Below are 13,053 nucleotides of genomic sequence, written 5' to 3' on the forward strand. Positions count from 1 at the left end.
ATCTGAAGTCAAGTCCCTAGTTGTCTCTAATGCTTCCGTTACTATCCTTGTTCTTGGTAACGTATTTACCACGAAGGGGAAGGCTATTTATTCAAAGAGGTTAAATGTTAGAAGGTATTCAGGTTATGTTTTGCCAAATTCAACTAAACTGAAAGATTTTACTAGCCTACAAAATTGGAGACTACGAAGAAAAATAAAATTGACAAACTGGTCATATACAATGTCACAAGAAAAAACATATAGGCCTATATATACTGGCCCAACGTAACCTTTTCAGAACTTTACGAGGGAAGGACCGGTTTTTCGAAGGGGAGGGACCGGTTTTTATTAGCATAGAGATGAAAAAAACACTAGACGTTTATTACACAGGGCTTTGGACACAAACTTAAAACAATTCCTAGAAAACAACCAAGGCCGTATACAGGGAGGGGGGAGGCTCACGGTTTGAAACCCCTCCCCCAAATTTTTGTCTGACTTAAATACTTAACGTAAAAACCTTCTCTCCCGATCACACACCCTCCCCCGAACAAAAATCCTTGATACGCCCTTGAAGACAACCTTACCTTTTCATCTCGAAGCCTCTTAGCAAGGTACTTATCCACCTTGTTTACTGTTGACACAACTTTTGTTTCACGAACTTCAAAATTATCCATTAGAGTTCATCACTCGTAAACCAGGTTGCGGCATGGTATCAATAATGTCTGTTATAAAAGTAATTATAACTATTATGGTCCTTGAGCTATTGCATGCTAATATTTTTACCCTCCACAGAAGACCACCCCTATTCGTAATCAATTACTTCCAAGAGTTTGCTGAGGTTCATCGTCGTGAGCAAGTGGTGGGGGAGGCATAATCCCGCTAATTGGCTCAGATTCATTAGTCCCGTTTATTTTCATTCATATTTTCTGTACATTTTAGATTTTGTATGTGTATGTGCTACATGATCCCTTAAGCAGGTTCGTATAGAGGGGAAGGAGACCTTCAAGCCCATATCTCTCCCCAAGATCTCACGAGTTTTTAAGAATGTCTCTATAATTCTCATTTTTTTTAAATTGCCTAGTTTTTGCACTTTAATTAAGCTGTCATCCCCTGCTCTAAGATACCCCCTAAATAAAATCCTGCTTCCTTTTCTACCTTTAAAATTCTATATTTTTTCCATATCCCACCCTTTAATGGCGTTTCAGCCCGAAAACCTAGAAATAAGGAAAGAGCAGAGACAGTAGCTTGATAAAATCTTCATGGAGTATATTTTAGGACCTGGATTCATTCCTGAAAGCTTCATTCAAATAAATCAACTACTTACCAAAATGGCCGAAAGCACCCCAACTAGAACTTTACCCAGTAGTCAAGATCGTATCCAGGATGGGTACCGGGTTTGACCCCCCACACCGTCTAGAAATTGTGTACCTGTGTAAGATTAACAAAAATAGATATAGACAAATTTTAAATGTGTTTTGGAAATAATCCGGGTAAAAAAAATTCTCCTGATAGTACTTGCCCCACTCTCTTGGAGAAAATTTGGGCCGATGCAGGGCCTACACAAGGACCTTAGTACCAAAAATCGTCGTTAATCCAATACATATATAAAAGTACCGAAAAAAAAAATGCAAACCAGGAAAATTAGTAAAATCCTCGACACAGCCTAGGGTTATGTTTAGGTGTTAAACCGGGGAGTCAGTTAAATCAGAAGCGACTTTAATAATCCGATAAATATAAATTTTTGGGGAATAACGAAGGAACAGTTTTGGCATTGCGGCGTTTATTTCATGAAAGGGGGCATACTAGGCTGCTACCAAAATGAAGTTTAGTAACAGTAAAGCTCAAGGATTATAATGCTAAAGAGGAAGAACTTGTCTTTTTGTTGGTTTTTGACCTTTATTTTTTGGTTGTAGTGTGCAATCATTCCCCCTATTTCCCTAAAAGAGGAATTATACCCTCTAGCCCTAATGGGGACAGTTATAGCCCTAGATATATGCACAATTCCACGAGTAAGCACTATAGTAACAATTTTTTACTTTATAATATACAAAATATGTTTATTAATCCTACTTTCAAGGTCGCTTTCATTTTATTCAATGTTATCCCAAGTTTTGAGTATAGATGTATTCTAGGACGACATCTGGCCCCGCCAGGGGAGGGAAAGGAATTGTCACGGTAGGGAGATTACATTTGGAAAGACTGTTGGATGCAAAATTTAATAAAACTACTTTTGTGTTATTATAGTGTTTCCTCCATCGGGGGAGTGGTTACACACAACTACCTAAATTTTCTTTTTACTTTTGAATTTTAATCCCCTTGATTTATCTTAAAACTGTTCAAAACCTACAATTCTTCAAACAACAGAATTATTAATAGTTGAGAGTTTTTCGTCTCTGCCTCTCTCATATATGAAATTTACGACTTTTAACTTAACGCCTTTAGAATTATCGCGGCTGAGCTGCATCGTGGCTCTAAAGCTAGGTGCCCACAGAAAGCGAATTCACTGACTCTAGGCAAATTCGTCGTCGTCAGGCGAACATTTTCAGCTTCGCACGTGAAAAATTATCAGTTCGCACCTTTCAACTCCGAGTCGAATCTTATTCTCATGATAGATATTGGCAAGACGAAATACAAGAAACTTCTAAAGTGGTAAACAGGACAATGTCTCACCCAGAACTTTCTTGATCATTTCAGCTTATCTCTCCGAAGTCTTAAAGACAAAAGCAGTAACAATCCACACATCTTTTGTTTCTGTCTTTTAGAAATCATATTTGAAATTTCGCGCTCTATGAGGCATACCACGCAAATTCGCTGTCGTGATGCGAACTCACGAATTCGTCTGTGAAAAAAAATTCGCTTTCTATGGGCACCTAGCTTAATAAAAACGAGGTTCATAAAAGTGAACTACAACTACTAACTACTCACTGTAGCACTAAACCGTCTGAGAACAACACAGTGTACGCTCCTCCTCCATCACAATCTGCTTACAACTATTCGGGGACGATCTGCTTTTCGTTTGGCCCTAAACTGAAGGACAATAATGTTTAAGCGGATACACTTTGCCAGCAATATTTTTTACATTAGAGTCAAGGCCGTATCCAGGATTTTTTTTTTCGGGGGGGGGAGGCTTACTAAAAAAAGTTTATGGGGGGGTTACACAAAAAAACCTCAGAAAACGCAAACAAAATTCGTTTCTATCCATTTTTGTTACGTTTTTACGAGTCAGACAAACATTTCGGGGGGTGAGGGGGGGGGAGGGGTTCAAACCCCCCGCCCCCCCGTTGGGTAAGGCCTCGATTAGAGTTGGTATCAAAAATTTGTTTCTAGCATATTCATTATCCCCATTTCTTATATTATTTCACTAGTTAACTAAAAATGTTTCCTTTTTTGTCTTTAGATTATTTTTTTTTTATCTTTTGACAAGATGATCATCCTGACCTGTTTTGAATTAACAGTTGGAAGTTTTAAGGTCTTCCATTCTACTTTAACATTTATGTTTTGTAACTTGTAACACAACATCTTTCGAGGTATCGCTGCCAAACTGCATTGTGGTTAAATAAAAAAAAGGTTCATAAAAGTTTAGCTCAAGGACAATAATTTTAAAGAGGACAAGCTTCGTTAACAATGTTTTTTTTTACCTTTAGAATTGATATTAAACTTTGTTTCTTGCATATTTATTATCCCCATCCGTTTTAACAAGTTTTCTTAATTCACAATTATCCACACAAATTTTGTTCAAGATTAAATTTAAAAGCAGCATCAGTGTTTACGCATTCATAAGTGAAATTCGACTGAAGTATTTTGACACGAATTCTGTTTAGCTTTTGGGCAAAGCATTCCGGCATTTTTGGCATAATGATCACAGTTTAATTATAGTAATCAAATTATAACTAAGAAGAGCACCTACCTTTGATCCCACGTGACATTGTTGCATTTTCTTAATAATATTATCATTTAAATAATGGAGTTCTGGTGAAACTTGATCGTCAAATTACTGCGCAGTGCTATGAATTGTCACGATTTTCAGAATAAGTTGGCAAGGTAGTGTCTTTCTCTAGCACGTACACACTAGTTTATTTCTGGGAGGGGGTAGAACTTAAAAAAAACAAGTGATATAGAAAATATAAGAAATTTCAGTACCAAAATCTTAGTCTAACTTGTTGAAAAGGGCGGAAAAAAACGAGGGGGAAAATCAGTAAAAAATATATATCACCAAACGACTTAGGATGATATAGCAATCCCTAAAAGATGTTATTGTCCATGGAGCAGATATTCATTTACTTTTTAGTTAGTACTGAACGATAGGTGCATACATTTCTAAGGGACAAAGGGGAGGAGTTTGTCCCCTCAAAACCTGATTTTGACCCAGATTTTCGTTTGTCCTCTCTAACTGTTTGAAGTATAAGCAGTTTTCATCGTTACACTTGTTATCATGATTAAATGAATTGCTATGCTAAATACCTTGTTATCCGTGCAGTACAAATTACCTATCACTCAATTTAGCTTAATTCTACCTTAATCCTCTTTTGGATTTTGCTAGTTCATCCCACATTAGGAGGCTGATTACAAAAAGAATTTATTCCCTCTAAGATTTTTTTTATTTATTTATTTACGGTAATGTTGAAGCTGAACAAGCCCAGTTTTTAAGGAAATTCAGTCAATTAACTTTGGATGAATCTGAAATGTTGTCATTTTAACTTTTCGGCCCTAAAAAAGGAGTGAAGACAATGTTTATTTTTCCCAAGATGGGTGAGTTCTCGTTTGTTTTTGTTTTCTTGATTTATTTTTTTCCAAGGGTCCATCCACTCCAGCCACTGTCGTTAAACTTCGGGAAACAGTTTATTCGAACAGAAATTCAAAGTTTATACTTCCCTTTTAAATAGATTTTGTGCCGTAAAACGGTAATTTTGACCAGGATAGGGCCCAAATTTTATCGATAAAAATTATGAGGTAAGGAACTGGCTCAGAGCTACAGATCTATTTTTAATGCCCTCCCAGTTTCAGAGATTATTCTCCCAAATGCTGGTGCATTTGTCCCTAAGCGTATATGTAGTCCGTAAGATCAATCAATCAATTTATTCAATCAATAAACTTAACAAAATACACTTCAATATAAACTCCCCCGTAAGGCTTCATGGCCAGGAAAAAAACAGGGGAGAAACAAAAATTAAACAAATACATAAAACACCAAAACATTTTCAGTATCATACTTTCACACCTTTAAGAGACTCAACACAAGAGAAAAAAAAAGAAAAAAAAAATAAACAAAAAAAAATAAACAAGAAACAAAAATCATAAAATACAATTATACACATAAAAAAAATTAACGGTTGTTATAAATTCAATTTATTCAATAATCCTAACCGTTATACGGCATTGCAGTGGTGTGTACCGTCCACTAGATAAGTGTGAGTGAATCATGCTCTTTTGGGCGAGGGCTGAAACCTCAAAAAGGGCATGTTTTTGCCCAAAATGCTAAAAATTTCCTAGAGCAGCCCTTCATATGGATATGGCGTTAAATTTCATTTGGAAGCAAAAATATAGACTCAGGCACATACATTTTTTTTTGGGGGGGGGAGGATCTATAATATTTTTGGGGAGTTAGGAGGCGGCAGTAATAAGAAAAATTACATTTGGCAATTTGAATAAGAACTAACCACAAATTCAAGAAAATTTAGAGTGTTGAGGAAGGGTATAGGCCCTAAGCCCCCATTCCACTCTCTTCGCGCATGTTCCTATATGTACTAAACGTACAAAGTGGGTACAGAAAGGGGGATAGCTTTTCTTATTGCAAAATGGGTAATTTTTAACTGAAACAGTAATTTTAAAGGTTGTAGGATTGGGATATAAATGTAACAACAGAGGTTCGTTAGGGGGTTGTAGCCTCCCTCCCATTTAGAAAATTCGATTTTATTTTATGACATAAATATGTCTAAAAAAGATATTACTCTCCGAGCATTGTTATTCGAAAGTTAAACCTTGCCGGTAAGGACTGAGAGTTGAGAATAACTCAAATTTAGAAAAACCCACTTCATGGTGTCCCCTTAGAAGCAAAATAGTACAGAATGAACCCTAGCTCGTAGGGATGTGATATTGAAAGCGACAGTAAAAGAAAAATACTTTTTTCAAATGAAAATAACGATAAAAAAAACTTAAAATCGATGCGTTTCTTATGTATGCGGGGATTTTTAGGCCTTTTCAATCCTAGATCCTTTCACTTCCAGTTTAAAGAATTTATCTCATTGCTGCAATGATGTTTGCTTTTCGTTTAAAAGTAAAAAAAAATTGTTATACTGAATTGAAAATGAAAGGGCAAACTTATTTCTATTTTTCTTGAATTAACTAAGCTTTCATTTCAGATGTTTTAAAAGACAGAATCCTTAGAAAAATGCTTCTAACAACCAATTAGCTATATTTTGCATTTTAAAATGCTTTCAGAAAAGCTCAAGTCAAACTTTAGCGTAGACAGCAAGAGTTTGAGGACACGAGTGCCCCAGCCATATACCAAATAATTCTAGCTTGTTTTAGATTTTAAGGTTACTGTTTACTTTCATTTCAAAAACTCATTTTTGTTTCGATTTGCTTCGGGAAACTAACCTACGTAGTAGCAACACATAAGTATGAAACCAACGTTAATTTCAAATCTACGGAGTCCGACAAATCCAGAGAGTCTGAAGTTGCCCCCTCACTACAAAGATATTGTCGACGTCAATTTAGCAATTTGCGTGAGCAGAGGTTCATGAACGGGATGATTCCCCTCTCGCTGTACAGCCCAGGGGGCATGAACTGAGGTTAAATACTGTAACGGAACTAAATCTACCTATATAATTTGTACGTCTCTGTAGCTCCAGAGAAAATTAATTAAAAGAAAAAACGTTTTTCTGGGGGAAGTAAAGAGCCAGGTTGAAAATTCAAACAATAAAAAATTATTGCTTCATAACATATCGGTATTACGATAAAACGATAGTATTATTGTTATATATATATATATATATATATATATATATATATATATATATATATATATATATATATATATATATATATATATATATATATATATATATATATATATATATATATATATATATATATATATATATATATATATATATATATATATATATATATATATATATATATATATATATATATATGTATATAGTATTACGGTAATCACCTGGCAAAAAAAAAAAAAAAAAAAAAAAAAAAAAAAAAAAAAAAAAAAAAACAAACTGTCTTCCTACTTTAGTAACTGAAATAAATGAGCACTTGAACAAGGTCTAGACCCTACTCATCCATCCAGTTCCCCAGGACAAAACAGTATAACCAATCCGACAGTCCGAAAATCAAGTCCAAAATAGAGCAAAATCAGCATCAATAAGCATAGCGTCTATGTTCCAAAACCAAGCTATAGCACCTTAAATCTACAAAAACATTATATTCCCAAGGTGATCACCATATATCGGGGCTCGTCAGATGAAAACTCATTGCCTAAATGGGTTTCGGCGCTTAAATTTAATTACCCAGGCAATTGAGCGCGCCATGCCATAATCTGGCATAGCATATATATATATATATATATATATATATATATATATATATATATATATATATATATATATATATATATATATATATATATATATATATAGATAGATAGATAGTAGCAGTAGTAGTAGTAGTAGTAATAGTAGTAATAGTAGTAGTAGTTGTAGTAGTAGTAGTAGTAGTAGTAGTAGAAGTAGTAATATTAGCAGTAGTAGTAGTAGTAGTATAGTGGTAGTATTAGTAGTAGTATATATATATATATATATACGATATTACGATATTGTTAAAACTATCAATAAAACTAGTGCAAATAAACCACTTAATGATATTTCCCTACGTCTGTATGATTATAGAAAACTAACCTTTCACTGAAAACACAAAAGTCATGTATAAAAACAAGAATATTGATTTAGAAGTCAAAAGTAAGTACGTAACCAGACAACAGCAAACTTATCAATAAAGTTTTTCTTAGTCTTACACCAGCTGTGATATCAGTAACTTTCAGTAAACAGTTAAAATTATCTTAAAAGCATTAGCATAAAAATAAATATTATTTTAATAACTGCGAAGTTATTGAACAGCATATAGGAATAATGGATTGATTCTTAGGTAACATTTTGGTTTCACTAGCTATAATATCAATAGCACAGTATATATAATAGTGTGCCTATTTATATAAACTGTGCTTCAGGGTCAGTTTCGTTAGAGAGGGAGGGGCAGAGTGACTTCAGATTTTGTATTGGGGAGGTGAAAATCATGTTAATCTGATTCTCACAAATAAACATACACTGTGTTTTTTTTTACCTATCATCTGACAACCTATGTTGCTGATTAAATATACTTGTGAATTGATCAGATTGTGTGAAAGTACTAAAGCTGGTTTCGAATACAATTCTGAATTGATGTAAATAGTGTGACCCTATGGGGTCAACAACACTATCTTAGAATAAACTAAAGAGACCCCTGGATTAATTAATGGTGGCTGAAAAGGGATTCAATAATCCTATCTGAACATATTTCCCCACATCTGCGGGACTTTTATATAGAGTAAGGGGGTCAGGGAGAGGGTGCAGTGACGAACGATTGAAATAAAAATGATCGAACAATCGTAAAGCGAATCATGTGGCGATTCCTGAAAGCTTCACGCTTAGTTGCATACCTGATTACAGGTGAAATATCCAATATACGATTTTTTGAATATTAAAAAATAAAAAAAGAAGTTTATTATTATAATGAAAAAAAGAAGTTTATTAAAACTTAAAACGAACAGAAATTATTACGTATATGAGGGGGACGCCCCCCTCCTCAACACCAAGCTGTTTACGCTGAAGTTTTTTAGTACTTAAAAAAAACAACTTCTTATTGTTCTAATTAAACGTCATTCTTAAAGAATTCTTAAAGAATTGAGACAAAATTCAATCTTTAGCTTAAAGAGTGAGGTGTTGAGGAGGAGGCATGCCCCTTCACATACGCAATAATTTCTGTTCATTTTAAGTCTTAATGTTGCTCCTTACTTTTAGTTGAAAAGACTCGTTTCTTGTCTTATTCAATTTCTGATCGTTTTTTTTAAATAATGCCAGGAAATATTGCCCCACCACCACAGAGAAACCCCCCACCAAACGAGAATATCGTCTTGATAATTCAATTCTGTTGAAAATTTACCATGGACAATTATCCTTAACAACTCCACGAGTAGTAAGTACATATGGAATTTTCTTCCTTTACGTTCCATGGCAGCTTTCCAAGGCAGATTACCAGACTAGTTATTTGGCAGTGTAGAATGTGGTCAAACAGGTTTTTTTTCCGTTTTTGTTGTCAATTGCAAAGTGAATGTACGTCATGAGTTCACGTGCACGTTCTTAAAAAACTGTTTCTGGGCCAACCAGACAGGTTTCTGGGTCAACCAGACAGGCTTCTGGGCTAAAACGGGGATTCCCCACACAAATTTGTTTCAACTCCAATTTTTTCAACCAGACTGGTTTTTTCGAGTTGACACCTGTTTTTTAGGCAGCCAATCAGAGAACTGCTTAACAATTCGTCATTGAAATTCCGTATAAAATGTTCATGCACTACAATTTAATTTCCATTATGTTTTAACATATCGTACATAGTTAACTGATTATTATTATTAACTTTGGAACAATGGATATTTCTATTTTCAATGTGAGTACACTTTCATTCTTTATTTCCGAAAAAAAAAATCGTTTTACTAGTAAATTTAAATTTCAGGGGGACTTAGCCCCCCTCCCCCCACCCCCCACAAAAAAAACCCATACGACTGTATACTCGTTAGAAAAAGCAAAGTACGCTTTTTTCTTCTATGTAAACAAAAACAACCCCCACCCAGGTCTGTAGAAATATTTACTTCGTTAAAAAAAGTCTTTTTTACCAGTTATCGAAAAAATTTTTACGATCTAAATAGAAGCTTCTGTGTTACAAGAAACGGTCACTTTTGGAGAACAGGCTTCGGCACGCTCATGTTATCACAGAGATTAAAACCATATGTGTTTATAATTACAGAAAAGGGTCCTTTTTTGGAACCAAACTTCAAAATGTGTCGTATCTGAAAACACAAGCTTGGTGATTAAGACGGGGCTTTGTCTAAATCTAGCCGGAAACTCAGAATTGGTTCCTGGCAGTAGGCTACGCTTATCACATTGCTGTACTGTGGTCCAACTTGATCGCGCAAATAGATTCTATTGGTCGTATAGGATTTCAGAGCATGTACTTATGCAACATGATTAAACAAGGTTTTACAATCTGAATTCATTGATTAACATTTGTAAAAAAGAGGTAATTAGTGATTGGATAATTTTTTAACGTGAAATCTCTGAATAAAATATTTTTGAAGCATGTACGTGACGATGGATAAAAGGATTAAGGTGATTAGCAATTACGAGCGAAGATTCCCGTGGATAATTTTTTAACGTGAAATCTCTGAATAAAATATTTTTGGAGCATGTACATGACGATGGATAAAAGGGTTAAGGTGATTAGCAATTACGAGCGAGGATTCCCCCACTGGTTCCTGGTAGTAGGCTACGCATATCAAATTGCTGTACTGTGGGCCGACTTGCTAGCGAAAATGGATTCTATGGGTCGTATAGAAATTGTTCATTTTGAATATCTTTCGTAAAATGCAAGAATTGGAATATTTCAGTAGTGTTTTGTTGTGCTTTACCTTGTCACAGTTACATTCTCTTGATTTTTCAAAAGTTCATTTTGAATATCTTTCGTGAAATGCAAGAGTTGGAACATTTCAGTAGTGCTTTGTTGTGCTTTATTTTGTCACAGTTAAATTCTCTTGATTTTTCAAAGTTCATTTTGGATTTCTTTCGTTGAAATGCAAGATTTGGAATATTTCAGTAGTGACTTGTTGTGCTTTACCTTTTCACAGTTACATTCTCTTGACTTTTCGAAGTTCATTTTGAATTTCTGTCGTGAAATGCAAGAGTTGGAATATTTCAGTAGTTTTTTGTTGTGCTTTACCTTGTCACAGTTAAATTCTGATGATTTTCATAGTTCATTTTGAATTTCTTTCATTGAAATGCAAGAGTTGGAATATTTCAGTAGTGTTTTGTTGTGCTTTACCTTGTCACAGTTACATTCTCTTGATTTCTCAAAGCTCATTTTGGATTTCTTCCTTGAAATGCAAGAGTTGGAATATTTCAGTAGTGTCTTGTCGTGGTTTACCTTGTCACAGCTACATTCTCATGATTTTTCAAAGTTCATTTTGGATTTCTTTCGTTGGAATGCAAGAGTTGGAATATTTCAGTAGTGACTTGTTGTGCTTTACCTTGTCACAGTTACATTCTCTTAATTTTTCGAAGTTCATTTTGAATTTCTTTCATTGAAATGCAAGAGTTGGAATATTTCAGTAGTGTTTTGTTGTGCTTTACCTTGTCACAGTTACATTCTCTTGATTTCTCAAAGCTCATTTTAGATTTCTTCCTTGAAATGCAAGAGTTGGAATATTTCAGTAGTGTCTTGTCGTGGTTTACCTTGTCACAGCTACATTCTCATGATTTTTCAAAGTTCATTTTGGATTTCTTTCGTTGGAATGCAAGAGTTGGAATATTTCAGTAGTGACTTGTTGTGCTTTACCTTGTCACAGTTACATTCTCTTGATTTTTCGAAGTTCATTTTGAATTTTTGTCGTGAAATGCAAGAGTTGGAATATTTCAGTAGTGTTTTGTTGTGCTTTACCTTGTCACAGTTACATTCTGATGATTTTCATAGTTCATTTTGAATTTCTTTCATTGAAATGCAAGAGTTGGAATATTTCAGTAGTGTTTTGTTGTGCTTTACCTTGTCACAGTTACATTCTCTTGATTTCTCAAAGCTCATTTTGGATTTCTTCCTTGAAATGCAAGAGTTGGAATATTTCAGTAGTGTCTTGTCGTGGTTTACCTTTTCACAGCTACATTCTCATGATTTTTCAAAGTTCATTTTGGATTTCTTTCGTTGGAATGCAAGAGTTGGAATATTTCAGTAGTGACTTGTTGTGCTTTACCTTGTCACAGTTACATTCTCTTAATTTTTCGAAGTTCATTTTGTATTTCTTTCATTGAAATGCAAGAGTTGGAATATTTCAGTAGTGTTTTGTTGTGCTTTACCTTGTCACAGTTACATTCTCTTGATTTCTCAAAGCTCATTTTAGATTTCTTCCTTGAAATGCAAGAGTTGGAATATTTCAGTAGTGTCTTGTCGTGGTTTACCTTGTCACAGCTACATTCTCATGATTTTTCAAAGTTCATTTTGGATTTCTTTCGTTGTAATGCAAGAGTTGGAATATTTCAGTAGTGACTTGTTGTGCTTTACCTTGTCACATTTACATTCTCTTAATTTTTCGAAGTTCATTTTGAATTTCTGTCGTGAAATGCCAGAGTTGGAATATTTCAGTAGTGTTTTGTTGTGCTTTACCTTGTCACAGTTAAATTCTTTACCTTGTCACGAGGTTACCTGCGCGCACGTAACCTCGTCTAAATTAACCTTAAAAAATGAAATTAAGCTATGTCGACTTTGCATATTTTATTCAACATATCCGACAATTGATGCAGAAAAAGCATAGAGTTTGTTATTTACTTACGTACATTTTTTTTCATAATTTCTTGAATTAAATTTCTGTATTGTGCATCCAAATGGGGAATTCAAGAAAGAGTTTGTTACTTACTTGCGATTTTTTCATAATTTCTTGAATAAATTATCTGTATTGTGTATCCAAGGGGTGACTTCAAGAAAGAGTGTGTTACTTACTTACAAATATTTTCATATTTTCAAGAATGAAATGTCTTGTTTGTGACATTTCATTTCACCAAGAGGTGAATTCAAGAAATAGTTTGTTACTTACTTACTTACCTACTTACAATTTATTCATAATGACATAATGACATATCCAACAACGGATGTTGATAAAGAATTTATTCATTCTGATACCTAGATTTTGTCAATGTTACCTCATGTGTCTGACAATAGATGTATGCAAATTCCTTTTCTCAAATCTCCGATGTTTTTATATACATT

General features: G+C 34.2%; 1 protein-coding gene across 6 annotated transcripts in view; it reads right to left on the reverse strand.

Annotated features, from left to right (window-relative positions):
• LOC148949215 (transmembrane protein 47) overlaps positions 1-13,053 on the reverse strand; it is a 103,842-nt gene that overhangs the window by 51,764 nt on the left and 39,025 nt on the right. Inside the window, exons 1-2 of one of the 6 annotated variants that reach the window (XM_089093265.1) lie at positions 3,618-3,752; positions 564-701 (exon numbers count right to left, since the gene is read on the reverse strand). The exons of 1 other annotated variant lie outside the window; for it this stretch is intronic. In XM_089093265.1, coding sequence (XP_088949391.1) covers positions 564-653 — 90 coding nt within the window. In that variant the 5' untranslated portion in view covers positions 654-701; positions 3,618-3,752. Of the gene's footprint in view, positions 1-563; positions 702-2,904; positions 3,008-3,617; positions 3,753-3,886; positions 4,035-13,053 lie in introns of those variants that run through there. 4 more of the 6 variants (XM_089093266.1, XM_089093268.1, XM_089093270.1 and 1 more) reach the window with 4 other exon arrangements.

Source organism: Artemia sp. Qi Xiang Cuo, chromosome 8, assembly GCF_049724085.1.
Source record: "Artemia sp. Qi Xiang Cuo chromosome 8, ASM4972408v1, whole genome shotgun sequence".
NCBI lineage: Eukaryota > Metazoa > Arthropoda > Branchiopoda > Anostraca > Artemiidae > Artemia > Artemia sp. Qi Xiang Cuo.